The sequence below is a fragment of the Cupressus sempervirens genome, chromosome 8 (genome assembly GCF_028749045.1).
Source record: "Cupressus sempervirens isolate cs-2001-9-10 chromosome 8, ASM2874904v1, whole genome shotgun sequence".
Classification (NCBI taxonomy): Eukaryota; Viridiplantae; Streptophyta; class Pinopsida; order Cupressales; family Cupressaceae; genus Cupressus; species Cupressus sempervirens.
In genome coordinates, this window is record NC_143125.1 from 111,916,222 (window position 1) to 111,933,833 (window position 17,612).

General features: G+C 36.5%; 1 protein-coding gene across 6 annotated transcripts in view; it reads right to left on the bottom strand.

Moving 5' to 3' along the window:
* Positions 1 to 17,612, bottom strand: part of LOC149541831 (BAG-associated GRAM protein 1-like) — a 257,279-nt gene that overhangs the window by 218,400 nt on the left and 21,267 nt on the right. For 3 of the 6 annotated variants that reach the window (XM_089796903.1, XM_089796905.1, XM_089796904.1), the window contains exons 2-3: positions 16,866 to 16,916; positions 16,489 to 16,586 (exon numbers count right to left, since the gene is read on the bottom strand). In XM_089796903.1, the coding sequence (XP_089653029.1) occupies positions 16,489 to 16,586; positions 16,866 to 16,916 (149 nt within the window). Of the gene's footprint in view, positions 1 to 16,479; positions 16,587 to 16,853; positions 16,917 to 17,612 lie in introns of those variants that run through there. The other 3 variants (XM_089796906.1, XM_089796907.1, XM_089796908.1) reach the window with 3 other exon arrangements.

Below are 17,612 nucleotides of genomic sequence, written 5' to 3' on the forward strand. Positions count from 1 at the left end.
CCCACTTCTCCTTGATTAGCACTATGATTCCCCCATGACCTTTCCATGTATCCTTCCCTTTGTTCCAAACTGAAAACTTCTCGTAACCATTGAAATCTGAGACCATGCACCCTTCATGCTCGTGTGTTTCAACTAGGATGATAATATCTTTCCCCACTGCTATGGGACCCTGCCCAAGACCTCTTCTCCATGGATAGCCTCTACAATTCCAACTTACTACACTTAAGCGATCCTGTGGGACCCCAAATTCCTATTTCTTATTTGAGAGATGCTCACTAATTTGGGCTTTCCCATTTTTCAACACAGCTCACTTTCCCTCACTTCTGGCTGCCTTTACTTTGTCCCACTCCTTCCTTTGTTCCTCTTGTTGAGCAAAAGTTAAATCTTCATCTAGATGGATATGAGTTCCTCTAAGCAACCCCCTATTCCTAAGGATGAGATTTTTATCCTCTAGATTTTTTAAAACAACTCTTACATGTCTATCTCTTCCACCATCCACCTTTTTACCTATCCTGCCTACTTGTTGAATAGTACTTGTCCATTTCAGCATATCAATAAGAAAATTTCTCGCTAGTATATCAGTCCTTTCCCTTTCTCCAAAATCTTTCAAGCCTTTGATGATGATATTTGGAGCCTTGCCTCGTTTGTCTTGTTCTTCCCTTATATGAAACTTGATTTTCCGCCCAATGATGTCCTTTTGTTTACTTGTTGCGGTGCCTACAACTTGAGACCATGATTTAGCCTCTTCTATCCTTTCCTTCAGCTAGGATTCTTTGAACTCTATATTTGCTAAGGCTGATTGGATTTCCTCCAATTGGGTGGTGCCCACCTCTTTCACGGTTTCCTTTTCTTTATTCCCTATTACCCTCCATAGTGCCATTTCTTGTTTTAATATTTCCAGTTCTTGCTGTCCAATATCCATTTTGGATTTGCATGGTCGAGATTTGTTCTCTAAGGCTTTTGTTTTCTCGTTCTATTTTGCTTGTGTATTCAATTGCTTCAAACATCTTGGTCTCTTCTTCCCAGTTCCTTGTTTATACAACTTCCATCCTTCTTTTTAGATCCATAAACTCTTCAACATACAAATCTGAAGACCACAAGAGTAGTGTTTTAGTTGGGCTGTAATAGATATCCTCATCTTGTTTGCCTTCAATGTTGTCTCCTTTGCTTGTTGCGCTAGTTTCAACTTGAATCATGTTCAATGCGGTGTTCATGTTGGATTCCACCTTTTTTTGCAATCCTATTTTGTTTTCTTCCTGTGATTCTTGCCTCATATTAACTTGGTATGTTTTGTCAGGGATTTCATTGATCCTCGGTAGTATCATAGCTTTACATTTTTGATTCGTTTGTTTGCCCTTCCGCATAAGTCTATGTCTTAGGATACCTTTGTACTACTTTGCATTTACCAATATTAGTTTTCCACTTGTAGTATGTGCCTGATTTAGGAAATCTATCATAACAAATTGACAAACCTCGGTTAGACTTTCTACTATAGTTGAGAACTAAGGTGTTAAAGGACTTGTTGCTCTCTGATTTCAGCCTCCGTTGTATAGCAAGTTAGCAATTGTCCCTATTAACTGGGATTGCAGGTTCCCATTAAAACCACCCCCATCCCCTCTATCCAGACAAAAAATCATGTTCTCTTCTGACAACAAAGTCCCCTCCAGACTGGGTCTGTGGCAGACCATTGTGAGTTTCTTACTTGTTTCCCTAGGTCTGGGCCTTGTAATGTCCCCTTCTCCATGGTAGACCTTATGGTGCCATGTTGGTCTATCTTTCCATCCAGATAGGCTAACGGCACTTATTTTGAGGATGTCAGCCAGTCACAGGAGTCTTTGGTTTTGACAAGGAGATACTCAAGTGCGTACTTCCTACAATTAAGTCACTTTATTTTAATAAGTTGATTCATAAAATAATTTATCATTTAAAGTCACTTTATGACAAAAATGACTTAAGTGACTAAATGACAAAATAGGCTTTTATCCCACATTGCCTAGTTGTTTGCAACTTCCCTCCCATTGAGGTTATAAAAGCAAGTATCTACGTTGGGATATAAACCATGAAATATAATATTGGCTGAAAACAACAAAGGTTGCTTAAATGTGACTGGTTATTCTCAAGGACGAAACCCCTTGGGATAATCTGAGAAGTTGGATGTAGCCCTAGCATCTCAATAGAGACTATATTCATCAATAAGCGTGGTATTATATGAGGATTCATTCATAGTTGTGGAACTTCACTCCAAGTAAGTGGTCTATGTACACACCCAGGAAGGAGTTTTGATATCTTGTAGAGCCCGCAATACCAGTCTACAAGGTGGAATTAGAGGTCACTGCAGATAATGACGCAGCAAGAGGGTCACACTGTTAACACAACATCAGATATAGCAGTTTTGATCGATAGCATAGGAGTTTGAGATGCCACGCAATCCCTGTATTCATTGCAGAGAGAGGCATCGATGTTAGTCTACAGCATGAGGAAGCTCTGAAGGTCTGCGAGTGCATACCAGGTGTGCAATCTGACTCACAACAATAGCGGCCACGTGAGTATTGGAGGTGGGTCTGGTTGGCCACACAACAACCACGAAAGCATTGGAAATCATAGCTATAGGACACCTGAGTCTAACTGGCCATTGCAGGCAAATAGGAACACTACTCAACCGAAGGCACGTGAATAATCTTCCTCTTACGATAACACCAAATGCCATTGCTATTTCATCTTGTAATTTGTTTGTTTGAAATGTCAGGTCTATTGTCCAGTCCATAAATATGCATGTATGATAGTCTCGAATATTTGTTATCACAATCCGTTATGAAATGAAAACTCAGAGAGAATTGAATATTTGGTTGCATGCGATTGGGAGTTTAATGTAATTTTTGAGTCTCCTTTTGAAGTATTCGCATCATTATATTGCTAACTTTGCCACATTGTGGAAGAGTAAAAGTGTTGGGATAGACCCGTAGACACCACTCCTCACCATACCAGGTTGCACACAAACTGTTCGTCAAAATGTCATGAGTCAAATTCTAATTTCTTTGTCAAATCAAGAGTAGGAATATTAATGAATGGTGACAGCCCAAAAAGGTTTTGTGGTTACCTTTTATCTGTTCTCACAAATTTTTCTTTGTAGTTTTCAATGTGTAGTTTAATGTAACATGTTTTAGGTGAGCCCAGAACTGTCTTGATTGCAACGATGAAGTGCAAAAAATAAAAATAAAAATTGTAGACAAATGAGACAAGGAAGCTAGCTAGCACATCTACTAAAGAATTATCGATTCGAATTTGGACCCACTTCTCTACTTGTTTTTGTCTGAGGACCCACTGCTCTATTTGTTTCTTTCTTTGGACCCACTCCTCCCTTTGTTTTCGTGTTGTTCGAACTGGAGCCATTTCCCACTTAGTTGTTCCACTGTTTGATGATCCTCTGTTATCATTCCTGCCAGGTATATCGCCTTCAACCACGCCGAAGCTACTCTGGTCGGCCATAGCTAGGGTTCTTTTTAGATGCATGAACAGGTCTTGAATGAGTGTAGGCACTTTTGATTGTCATCACCCTTATTACTGCAATTTGTGGCACAATTTTAGCTTGCCTATTCCCCTAAGCTGATGGAAGCTTGAGTTGTAGCTCACTTTCATTTGCATTCCTTATACGTTTAAGCTCAAAATGTGCTTATATGGTGGAAAAACCCAAAAACCAGTTTTTGGAGTTCAAAAGCATGTGCGGAAAGAAAGCTTTATGCGTGGAAAATGCATCGCAAATGGATGGAAAGATATAATGAGATTTTGTGTTTTCATCATTAGTAAACATGCATGCACATAGCAACCACCATCACGAGTTTTTAAGTTGCATGGCAATGATATGCAAGGTACAAAAGGAGAGTATGTAAACATGAAAGTGTTCTTTTTGGAAGCAAGAGCATGTGATAGATGAGCTCATTTATGAAAATGTTCTCCGAGAAGGGGTTTATCCCGACTACACGTACAAGCAAGATGAAGTGCTTGCACGTGCAACTTGAAAAATGTTGACAGAAAATAGAAGCACATCATATATACATGCAAATCTGAAAACTGAAATGAAGAGACATGCATAACAAGACAACAAATATATACAAAAAAGCCCTATGAAAAATGACAAGGAATCATATCTTTTTCCTCAAGAAGCAAGAGTAGAAGTCTAACAAACACTTGCAAAAAATCTGAAAATGAAATCAAAGAGATTTCTTGGATTTACAATGATTACAAGATGGAGTGTTAAATAAAATTCAAATTTTGACAAAATCCTTGCAAGAAATGAGTCAAAATTTGTAGCTTGCCAAGTGTATGAAGTTAGAGATTAAACTTGCACCATTTTAGCAATAGTTTTGACCAAGCAATGTGCAAAATGCAAAGCAAAGTCCAAAGCATAATAAGTGATTTTAAAGAGTTGTATGCAAGCTAAGAAGAATATTTAATGCTATTGAGTTTACCTTGAGCCAAATACTTGATAAGTTGATGGTGTCAAATGATCAAAACAAAGGCATTCTTGGGTATTGAGAAAATAGCAAAAACCTGAACAAATTCCAATTTTGAGTAGCTGAATGTGACAGTTGGATGATTTCATGCAAAAACAACCTACAAATCATGAAAAACCACCAAGAAATGCTCAAGACATGAGTGATTGAAGGCTAACAGTCCCATCTTTGAAGAAAAACATGCAAAAAGTGGAATTTTCAAAGCCTAAAACATGTGTCGTTGGGCTACAAATCGCCACTTTTTCATATTATACTAAAAAGCCTTTTATTTGGAAGTAAAGACAGACTTTTAGGTTGCAAAAGCATGTGCTTTTGGACCAAAAATTGCAACCCTCTCCAAACGCATGCATTTGAGAGTAAAGAAGTGGTTTTGAGTTGCAAAAGCATGTGCTTTTGGACTAAAAATTGCCACCCTTGTGCTTTTAACCCTAGCATGAGTTATGACATGCTTTTAGGATTGAAAAGCACGTGCTTCGGAGTCCAAAAAGACCACTATATGCATAAACACCAGGCCTAGAATTTGACGGTTGCCCTTGCCTATCATACAATTTTTCAATGACGGCTAAATTTTTTTCTTGCCTTTCATTTTACGTTTTAAGAAAAAAATTGATTGTCAAATTTTTCAGTTTTAAGATAGTTTAAAAGATCATTTTAAATTTAAATATTTTATAAATGAGAATAATAAATATTAATTAATAATGTGCAAAATTCTTAATAAATACTTAAAATTAGTAATTAGTAATGTATACAAAAATCTCAAATAAAAGAAATTTCTAAATTAGTAATATAAAATACATGAAAAAATAAATTTTTAAAATTCATTATATTCTTATTTCAACAAAGATAATTAATATAAATATACAATCATCAAAATAGAAACATAATTAAATAGAAACAAACAAAGAATAGAAATATATATAAAATAAAATAATACATATTTATCATGCATATATTATACATATTATAAAATTATATTTTTGTATATTATTAAATAAAATATTAAGTTACCTATAACAAGTATTGATAGTTTAAAAACAAATTTATTTGCCATATTGACGGTTCTCTAAAATTTTAGCCTATCAATTCATACGGTCATACAATTTTTCAGCCTGTCATATACGGTTAAAAAGTGCAAAAACGGTCAATACGGCCATCAAATTCCAAGCCTGATAAACACATTCAAAAACCCCTCATTAAAAAGTAATGATGTGTTTTTGAGGAACAAAAACACATGCTTTTGCAATTGCACGTGCTTTTGGCTTGAAATTCCCCACCTATATGCATTTTATAACTAACTCAAGCTAATAAACACATTAATAAGCATTCAAAACACAATAACATGCGCTTTTGGGTTCAAATTCCCCACTTATAATCACTAAAATAATTTTTAAAACGTTTTGTATTTATAAAGTCAACTTATTTGCGTTTAGGACTTAAATTTATTGGCAGTGAGGTTTTAATAGGTCTTTGTCGTCAGGAAATAGTGTATCGGGTGCATCCCGTTAGTGTATCGGGTGCATCCTGTTAGTGTATCGGGATGTATGTCGTCGGTATCGGCCGATAGGGTGTGTATCAAGAATGGTCTATTATTGTAGCCGACATGTTGTATGTGGCCGACGGATACCTTCGGGAAGGTTCCTCGGATAGTATTTATATCCCCCTTCGAGATCATTGTCATCATCAAATCTTATCGAGCATAATGTAATATCTTAGCATATGCGAATAATAAAGGAAGAAGTTCTGCTATTTCCATCTATTGTCTGTGTGCATCAATCAATTAATCTATGCGGTAAACAGTCTTTAGCATAATGATATATGCTTTGTGTGATAAAAACCCCACCGTTATGCATTTTTAATGTCTCGTGCAATTAAATTTAATAAAATAACTATATTTTTCAATAAAGTAACATGAAAATAGACTTTAAAAGGCTAATTTTCATAAAACATTAAAAGCTATGGCAAATCAACTCGGAATGAGTTAAAATTTTGAAATGGATGTCAAGATCCACTTTAAATTTTAAATATAATATAATTTCATGCATTTGTCAATAGAAAACCCACTTTTGGAGGTTTTTTTAATCACGACATGCAAGGCAACTCCGTTTGAGACCTAGATTCAAAACAAGTGGGATCGCAAGGCCTATAAACATAGGGCAAAAACAAGACTCAAAACTATTTACAACAAGAAGAAAAACACACAAAAGACATGAAAGTTAACCAAAAAACAAGTTTCTGTAATCACAAAAGAAAAACTCTTTTTTGCAAACATTGGGGATTAAACTTGACGGTAACTTCCAAAAGAAATGCACTAACAAAGTTACATAGAGTACAATTCAGGGATAATAAATTGCCTTAATGGCGCTTTATCAGTATGCTAAACACAAAGAGACTATTCATACAAACTAATGAGAAAATTGCGTAGGGTTGCCTCAGGACACCACCCTCCAAGGGGGTTCTACCCGAGGATAGCTTTCTATTATGAGGACTACATAGATATCTAGGAGGAGGTCGTCGTGCTTCCTTGGTACCTCACTAACCGTTGGACTTATGCCCTATGCATCTCTTTGGGATATTTTAGAGTGGGCTCCCACCGGTTACATATTCAGACCGGCCACCAGAGTAACAAGGAGGAAAGGATTTGCCGCCTCTATAGTCTTGGGGAAGTGGAGAGTGAGACCCATTTTTTCTTTTGTTGCGCTATTTACTATGACGTTGAGGGGAGGTTCTACTGCTTGTTCAAGGAGTATATGTCTCTTTCCTCATTCTTCAAGTTGATCAATGGTGTCTTGCCATCTATCTCCAGGGGACTATGTGGCTTCTTTATCACACTTTGGAGTTTCAATTCCCATCGAGACAGACTTTTGACCAGCTCGTCACCTCCTCCTTCCGTTTGAGGTCGCTCGACCATTCTCCAACTCACACCAGGTCTGTGAGGCCTCACAAAGAGTACAGTCGACGACATCTCCCTATCTTCAGCGGTTCCTTGAGATGGCATGGGGTTCATCTTCACCACGGTTTGTATCCTTCAGTTTTGGTCTTCTACTCGCCTTTGAGGAATATTTAGTCTTTTCTTGTTTTGTTCTTTCTCTCTTGTATGTTTTTTTCCATGGACACCATTTGGTGCTCTTGCTATTGAATGTTGCCTTGTTGTACATCTTCAAATCCCTTAGACCCTCATGGTCTCTTGTTGGACATTAATAAATTTATCTTATCTTCAACTCTTTTTATTTTTGGTCTCCTTATTCAGCCTTGTCTATTGGCATCTCTAATCCACCTCACTTCAAATGCCCCCTCTCCACACCCCTTCATATACTTCTTGAGCGTGGCTTGCTTGCACCTTGTAATTTTACATCGTTTGCACTCACATCCTAATGATGGATCACAGAGTGTGATCTAAAACATTGATGTCAAAAACACATACACAATCAAAACTAGAAGCTACTACATTCAATTTTAATCAAATGTGAAAATTTCATAAATTTAATCCAAAAATAAGTCAAATGACATAAAATAATCAGCTAAACTATGTAGCAAGATGTGATATATCATAATATTGCTGGTAACAAGATCTGATCAGGTCTAATATGACTGTAAATGCTGACATAAACTATGACCACAAGAATTGGAGAAATACATTAGATAACCCCCGATACAGAAACAAAGGATAAATTGCATTTATAAAACTCAAAGTTTGTGCCCATTGTTGTTTGCTGATAGGAATACCTTCCATAGTATCTCCAAGAACTTGCCAACTGCGAGCTAAGACAACTTCAAGAAGATATTAGGAATGTACCATAAATCATTGAATACATAGATGATGAACAAAGGTAAACAATAATGCATGCACCAAAAGCTCAACCATGCAATTCAAGACTCTATGAATAGATTATACTATGGTTGTCAAACCTGCCATCCATTTCATACTTACCATTATCTAAGCTAAAATCTTGATTATTACTGTTGGGATGTGGCATAGACAGCTTGTAGCATGCATTACTCTAAAACAGTGCTAGAAGTTTCTTAGACTTTCCTTCTTTGTATTGGATCAGCACAATCAAGGCTTAACAATCTAAATGGATCAAATATAATATTCTCACATTTTGCCTTTCAACTATCATTTAGATTACAAATTTATTCTGCTATTACTATTTTTCTCTATTTCATCATCTGATAAAAAATGACTAAATGCAATATGTAATGTCCCTATTTTTAGCAAGTTCCTGCAATTGGCCAAGTCAGTTCACCATCGTGACCCTCATGAGTTGACAGTGGGATTTGAGGGTCTCAGTTGTGGGGTTATAGGCTTTTCAATAGCCTATGGTGTGTTTTAGCTCCATTTGAGAAACTTACTATTTATAGTAAGTCAAATTGTTTGTTGCGATGAGCTTAATTGAGTTTGAGGAGTTGTGTGATGCTCTCAGTTTTTATTTTGGGCTTCTAGTTTGGGCTCCAAAAATCTTGGAGGGAGCGTCTATTTATAATAAGTCACCCCATCAAGTTCATTCAACGTCTTTCATCATCAAGATCACTTTGGTGTTGTCAAATTTTGATTTTGATGCCTCTTCAGTTGTTTTCGCAAGACGGGTGAATTATTATTATTATTCATCTATATATGTTGAGGTTGTTATTTTTGTTAGTGTTGTTGGTTGGTCACCTCAGTATCATAGCTCATTGGAACCAAGACAAAAAGTTTTTAATTGTGGGAATAAGAAACAGTGGCCTTGCATGTCAAACATCAAGTTATGGTGGAAAAGGTCATTTTTAAAGCCAAAAGCAATTAATAAATTATATTAATGATACTTTATTATAATTTAATGTTGTGTAAGTGGAGTTCTTCTAGGAAATTGGTGTCATTTGGAGATTATAAATATGAGGACTTTGATGAGAAAAGCATCTGATTATTTGTTTATCTTTTTACTTCTTGTCTTTGTGACAATTTTGAGTCTGTGGTTTTGTGTCCTTGCTGAATTATAAGGGTTAGATTCTGAATTTCTCTTGCAATTTGCTGCTGAGGTAAAAAAAATTGTAATTGCTTCTCTATTGTATCTATTGTTATTAAGAAGTTGATTGAACAAGTGTTGAAGACTGGATTTTGGTGAACGAATTGAAGGCTGAGTTATTGATTTTATGCTTCTATGCCCTAGTTGGGAGTTCAATATGAGTGTTAGAGGGTTGCCATTTCACTATAGGGCAGCAATTTATCAATTGCAGGGTCATATTCACCTAAGCAGGGCTTGTGTGACATTTTTTAGAGGTCGTGTTTCAATTTTCAAGAGCTGCGTTCAATTATATGGCCTACGGTATATATTATTGGGGTTGTAGATTCACATTGGACTGCAAATTAAAAGTCAAAGCCAATCTATATTTCCAAGTTCTTGGCATTTTAAAATATTTTTGTTGCAACCATTTGTTTGAAACATTGTTGGGAATGAATTAAAGCTGCAGCAAATCCTTTGTCTTTCATAATTATATAATTGCACAATTCGTAGGGCAGAATTATGAATTAATGTTGGCATTCATACAAACTTCTTAGTATTAAATTGATCTGAATTTGTTAATGCCAAATTGCATTCTCTAGTTTAATTTCAAAAATCAGATTATCAAATTTGCAACAATAACAGTAAAGACTGCCAAATGTTAGACTATTGATTAGCAAAGGAAAATTGATGATTGTTAAGGATATAGCCAGCTGGAGTTATTACAGAGGTATCAGAGTAGTTTCCTGTCATCCTATGGGGTAGGAAAATATTTATTATTTCAGATCTGATGTTGTGATTGGAGTGATCAGCACTCTTGTTGTTTCCAACTATAGACAGATACAAGAGGCTTAGTAGTTCCAGGAGTTAGCGGAGCAATGAGGAAGATCGTAGGAAATTATATTCTTTGAGAGAGTGTATAGAAAAACTTAAGCTTCATCAGCACTCTTGTTGATCAGCACTCTTGTTGTTTCTTGCTATGGACAAATACAAGAGGCTTAGTAATTCCAGGAGTTAGCGGAGCAATGAGGAAGATCACAGGAAATTATATTCCTTGAGAGAGAGTATAGAAAAACTTAAGCTTCATCAACAAAGAATGGTGGAGAGCTTGTCGAATCCAGAGGCGATTGAGAGGGCAGCGAGGTATATGGTTTCTGCCTTTAGAAGGTTGCCAGGAAGGAAGCTTGGGTTTTCCCCAACAGATGTCCATGACGCAGATGTACCTATGTTTAGTACGACATTTGCCAGTCTTATATGCAATGTTGATGATGGACTTATTCCACAAGGACATGTGGTTGTGTCAGTGGTAGCGAAGGACAGCGACACTGAGCTTCAGCAAGTTGAGGCTCCAAGAGTTGTTCCTACAATTAGTGCAGAGACAACTGATGCAGTTGTTACCACTAATACTTCAAGCTCTCTTGAGGAAGGGATTGTTATATGAGACTTACATGTCAGCTATCGTAATGTTGCTCCAGTGCAAGAGGCAGTTGCTTTCTTAGGCGAAACCGAGGCATGTATGGATGTGGGTGATCTGGTCGTTATGGCAGATTCAGTAGATGTGGGTCCATGCTCTCGTATTATTGATTCACAGCCTGACGTTGAGTCATGTGTGCAAAGTCAGCTGTCAGCAATTGAGGCTTTATTGGGAGATGTGGTTGCAGATAGTATGGACACATTTGATGATGCTATGAGTTGCATTGGGTATGACACCCTTTGTCAGATATTGGGTGATGACTCCAAGGAGGTTTTGGATGAGTCCAAGGACCAATGTTTACAGGATCTTACTATTGAGGTGGAAGTTGAGACATGTGGGGAGATTGATATTGCGAGGGCTTTCATTTCTTCGGGTGAGGAGTTGACTGAGGTATATAGTAGTTGTATCTCAGATGCAGAGTTGTGCGAGGACAATAGCACACATACGAGCAATCTTATGGTGGGCAATTCTGATTCAGTTTCCTATCCAAGGAGGTTTTGGATGAGTCCAAGGACCAATGTTTATAGGATCTTACTATTGACGTGGAAGTTGAGACATGTGGGGAGATTGATATTGCGAGGGCTTTCATTTCTTCGGGTGAGGAGTTGACTGAGGTATATAGTAGTTGTATCTCAGATGCAGAGTTGTGCGAGGACAATAGCACACATATGAGCAATCTTATGGTGGGCAATTCTGATTCAGTTTCCTATGACATTGCAGTTAGTGAGACAGGGAGCTTGCATAGGAGTGAGGGGTTACAGAGGCATCATGTGACTTATCAGTTGAAGGTGAGTGATAATATCTCGGATACAAAGTTGTGCGAGGACGATAGTACACGTATGAGCAATCTTATAGTGGGCAATTTTGATTCAGTTTCCTATCACATTGCAGTTAGTGAGACAAGGAGCTTGCATAGGAGTCAGGGGTTACAAAGGCATCATGTGACTTATCAGTTGAAGGTGAGTGATAATGGCATTTCTTCATCTCTTAAGCATTATGATGCTATCCGTCAAATGCTAGCTACATCTGGTTGAGGTGCTCCTGTATCAAATGAGCATGGTGATAGTAGTTTTTCCCTATCAAAGGTTCATGCGCTTCAAGAGGCTGTCGAGATCTTGAAGCATAATTACTCTTAGTTGCTGACAAGAATTACCTTCTAGAGTGGGGTAGCACCTATTATGAGACATTGTTAGGGAAAGAGGAGAAGGTGGTTGAGCTCACCCAGGAGCTTGAGGTGACTGTGGACTCTCTTCAGTATACTCATTTGGCTCTTCAGGAAACACAGTCATAGTTGGATGAAGTTATCGTGGAGTTAGAGCAAGTACAGTCGACACTGGCCCCAAACCCTGTTCAGTTACATATTGTGGTTGGTGGTGAGTTTGCTTCTACAACTAGGGATGATGGACATGATGATGTGGCCAACACATTCATCCAGCATATGGGTGCAATAGGTACATAGGAGGTGAGGCCATCAAAGGAGACGAGCTCTCATGGTGATTTGCTTCCTTCTATTAGAAGTAGATCTATTTCTTCATTTCATACGGATGGTACCATTAGACAGTTGGCAATGCCACATTTTAAGAGGGATCAGCTATGGGTTGCAAGGGAATAGGTTGATGCTTCCACATATAATTTCTACTGCAGAGAGTCTTTCATGGAATATCTTTTGGAGAGTTCAGATGTGCGGGAGGATCCATACAGAGTGTCTAAGGGTACTCTCATCCGAGGTTCTCGTGCTATTCAGAGGTTCGTGGGAAAGATTGTAGAAACTTTGTCTACTATGCTTCCCCATAAGGATTTCAAGGTTGGGATTGCAAAAAAGATTGCCCAGGATCTTGCCCAATCGATAGTTCATAGTCAGAGATTAGAGCCATCTCCTAATTCCCAGTTCGGTATTGATGAGCCCTTAATAGAGATTGGGAGCTTTTATCGACATTACACTATGAGGAGCACTCATCACTTTTCTTTTGAGCCACAGGTAGAGGATTTGGTTTCACGTCGGTGTGGGTTGGCTCCAGTTTCATAACATCTATTATGGATGGGTTAGCACCATCTTTTGTAGATGGGATTGATAGCTGCAAGTTTGACCCCTTGCAATATCTACACACCCAGGACAATTTGGCAGAGGTTGGAGTTGATGATAGTGTTTCAAGTACCTATGGTTGTTACCATCTCCACAGTGCAGTTGGGTGTGTGTCAATTTGATGGGGACTCAGGAGTGGAGAGAGTTGGTATTTCAGTTGGGTTGACTTCTGATGAGTTGTTTGCCTTCATTAGTGCCTAGGGTCAGTTTCTAGATACTTCTGATGTTAATGTCCGTTATTTGCATGTGGTGCTATAGGAGTTGCTCATACACAACAAGGATAGTACATAGTTCTACCTATGGGATCCAGGTGGACTGTGATGTTCATTTTGCTCTAGGATTGCTTGGGCACATTACAATCCTCATGTTCACCTAAGGAGGGTTTGTGTGACATTTTTGAGGGGCCGTGTTTCAATTTTCAAGAGCTGCGTTCAATTATATGGGTTGCGATATATATTATTGGGGCTGTTGAAGATTCACATTGGACTGCAAATTAAAAGTCAAAGCCAATCTATATTTCCAAGTTCTTGGCATTTTAAAATATTATTGCTGCTACTATTTATTTGAAACATTGTTGGTAATGAATTAAAGCTGCAGCAAATCCTTTGTCTTTCATAATTATATAATTGCACAGTTCGTAGAGCAGAATTTTGAATTAATGTTGGCATTCATACAAACTCCTTAGTATTAAATTGATCTGAATTTGTAAGTGCCCAATTGCATTCTCTAGTGTAATTTCAAAAATCAGATTATCAAATTTGCAACAATAAGAATAAAGATTGCCAAATGTTTGAAGAAATATTAGAATATTGATTAGCAAGGGAAAATTGATGATTGTTAAGGATATAGCCAGCTGAAGTTATTACACAATATCATAGCATATGCAAAATTCAAGTCAACATGTTTGAAAAGAAGATCCAAAGTCATCCACATTTAACCGACCAAGAGTTACAACTTACAAATCAAGGTTGCCCCTCAAAGGGACTTATCATTTTTTGATGTTTTAGCATTTTGACTATAATTTCTCCCAACAGATTCCTCTGCTGTGATTCTTTTGCTCTATTTCATTGTTTAAAATTCTATTTTTATTCTGTTCGATCTCTGTAATTTCGCTATTATAATACAGGGATATCATAACTAAGTATTATATGGTGAATTCAAGGACAAATCTGTGCTGCAATAGTGATATTTGTCATTTTTTTATTTTACTCTTGGAAATGGACATGTGCTAGTAATGGAGGTTAAAGAAAACTATGTATAGAGCAAAGATTCAAGCAAGACTCCATACAATAACTGCAACAACGAAAGGTGAAAAATCAAAATGAGTTGAAATCAACAGCCTTGCCAAAAAACCTACCTCCCTAAAGGACACGTAAGAGAAATATCAAACTAAATTTATTCTTGGAGATGAGCATGGACTACCAATTAAGGTTGAAGAAAAGTAAACTGATAAAGCCACAACCCAAGCTAGGCTTCATATAATAAATCCTGCAAGGAAGTGTGAAAATTAAGTTGCAATCAAAAGCCTTGCAGGAAAAACTACTTACCTGACAAATACCAATGGACACCTATGAATAATATATGGTCATGAACAAAAAAGAACCCAAAGCAAGCAAAGTCAAGACCAACAGCAAGTTAAATTAACCATCTTAAGAATAGTTCTTTTGCCTGAATAAAATGACTATTAACATTTCCTGATACAGAAAAACAAATTAATACAACACTCTTCAGGTATGAGTCCTAAAAATGCACAACATGAATAAAAGTAACCAACACAGAGCAAGAGTACTCCATCAAAAGTAGCAAGGCTTACATGCCTAGAAACCTAAGTATTAAAGAATGAAAAACAAATCTAGCTTAAGATCTTGACAAAAGACACATCATGGATACCATCATCGATGATCACAATCTACAAGCAGATGTTTCATCCTCTTTTTCCTCTTTTTACAGACACCTTAAAACTAGACTGTCAAAACAACCTTCCCCTGAAAAGAAAATTTTTAAAGCCTCTCAAATGGATAGAACAGGTACAGATAAGGAACCTTAAAGAACATGATGAAACAATGAACAATATAACCTCAAAACTAACACTACTGTAGCTATATACGTGTTCTTAAAATATTATTAACAAAAGCAACTAATCCCAAAACAAACTGCAACTCTAGCTCAAGCAATTGCAATAGATTTTAAACGGAGGGATTCAAAAACCCATTGTAACCCATTCTTCAGCAAAAATAACTACAGATAGTAAGAATTCAACCAACAAAAACCTAAACATGAATAGAAAAACAAAAATCCAACACCATATTTGATTCCTCAACCTAAGCATCTTTGTCTTCAAAAATATGTCCTTCAGAAAACCATTTTACAAAGGGATATCTTGGAACGGAGATAAAAGTTCAATATTGTACTTTCAATGTTATTGGGATTCAAAAGCACTCACATGGTCTTTTCCTTAAAAGATTCAAAACTGAGTCCTAGATTGCACAACTATCTGTGATATGTTATTTCAAACTTCAAAGAGGCCATAACAATCAAGAATGATTAGCTGAAAGAAAATAACATATGAAATGAACATAAATGGAAACAACATACTATATAGAAATTCCACTCAAGAATATTTAACAAGCCTTGTAATTCTACCTCCAAAGTTATTTTTAGAGGAATGCTGTGTAAAATTTAGATGCAACATATTTGATTTATCCAAAATTTGCCTAAATGAAATAAAAATATCATACAACAAATGGACAAATCTTATCTTCTCCACTGTCATGGATTACAGAATAAACATGAAAAAAAAATTAATTGAAGTACACTGCAGTTTCACATACGGGATTTATAATAAAGTAAGACTGTGAGTCTCATACAAACTCATCAACTTTGTCTAATGCTACACTATAGCATTATTGCACCAAATTTTAGATGAAGTTTAAATCTTGCTTTGTAAAGTGTCATAGAGTGTAAGCATGTGGTGATAAATCTTGACGTGCAAAACCTTCAATCTTACCAACATAGTTTAATTACATGGGATATTTTTATCACAACTGGATATTACTAATAACTTTTCATGCACAATAGGAAATAAAGAACACTTGTTGCCTTTATGCCATTCAAATCATGAGTAGAACAGAATGCTCAAACTAATTTTGAGGGCATAAATTATCAAAAAGGTTTGTAGACAAGCACATACAAATATTCTAAATAAGAAAAGCTGGCAGAGTTTAGCACAGCAATCTTCATGAGAGAGAAACTCAGTGATTGCTGAGCAATGACGACAATCAAATCGATGAGACTTGTGAATAGAAAAACATGCGCATAAGGAATTGCAATATATTGGTTTTTTGAACATGTGCTGGTCCAGAAATTATTGACAGAGAAAAAAACATAAGAAAGAGATTGCAGAAAGTTTAAAATTCAAGCACCAAAGAAAATCACCTTAGTTACCTAAATCGTTTTTGTAAGCCACAAGTGATGACAGTGTAAGGATCCGATGTACCATTTAAGTTTGCACTGATTAAGTTCTTTGCTGCCAATAAGTCTAGCTGAAATAGTCAATATAAGGTGATGAATCAAAAGACACTTTTGTGGAATCGGCCAATTTGCAAATTGACAAGAAGAAAGCATTTAACTATAGAATATAAGAATTTTTAAGATCGCAAAGAAAACTTCACCTGTAAACATGACAATTTAAAATAAGAAATTAAAATTTCAACTAACAAAACCAGCAAGGAATGAAACCAAAACCATACAAGTGCTTTCCATAGTTATAGAGGATTTCCAAAAATGTAACATAAATGTGAGTTGCAGACCTAACTCTGTACCTTTATCATGTACACAAATGAGCTTCGCCACTCCACTTTAGAAGGACCCATCTACAAAATGCGTACAAGCATAGCACATCAAACCAGGCAGAGGAAATCAACAACATCAATTGACTGGATTATTAGTATTACAAGAAAAATAAGAGCAGAAAATAAACAAAGTCCAAATCTGTACGAAGAAATCCTTTTTTAAAAGACACGAAATCATTAACAAAGTGAAAGCATTAAGCCATCTATCTCATAACAAAATATGGAAACAGGCAATCTTGCAAGTGAAGAGATGTGATGTTAGCTTGGTAATTAACTTTTGATTTTTGGCTTTGAAAAATTCGAAAAGGCAATCTGAGCAGAAGAATGCAGAAAAAAAACTAAATTTTGGCACCTTACCTTCTGCTCTTTCTTTCCTGTCCCAATTTGGATTTTGATTCATACATTATTATTAATAGATTTCAAGTTTAGGACAAGGCTGTGGTAAATCCTCCATTTGCCAAGCATGGTTTCTGTAGGTGTAAATACGTATTGACTATTTACACTTACTTAAATTTACTTAGGTTAATGCATTATTTTATTATTTTATTTTGTGAGACACTTAGGAGTTTGCGCACCTTTTTGAGTTGTCATGTTGACAACATAGAAGTACGCAACTCTATTTCAGCACATGGTGTCTACAACACTGGAGTTTGCATCATTCACTGAGTTGTCATGTAGACAACACAATTATTCGCACTCCTTTTTTAGCACATGTTG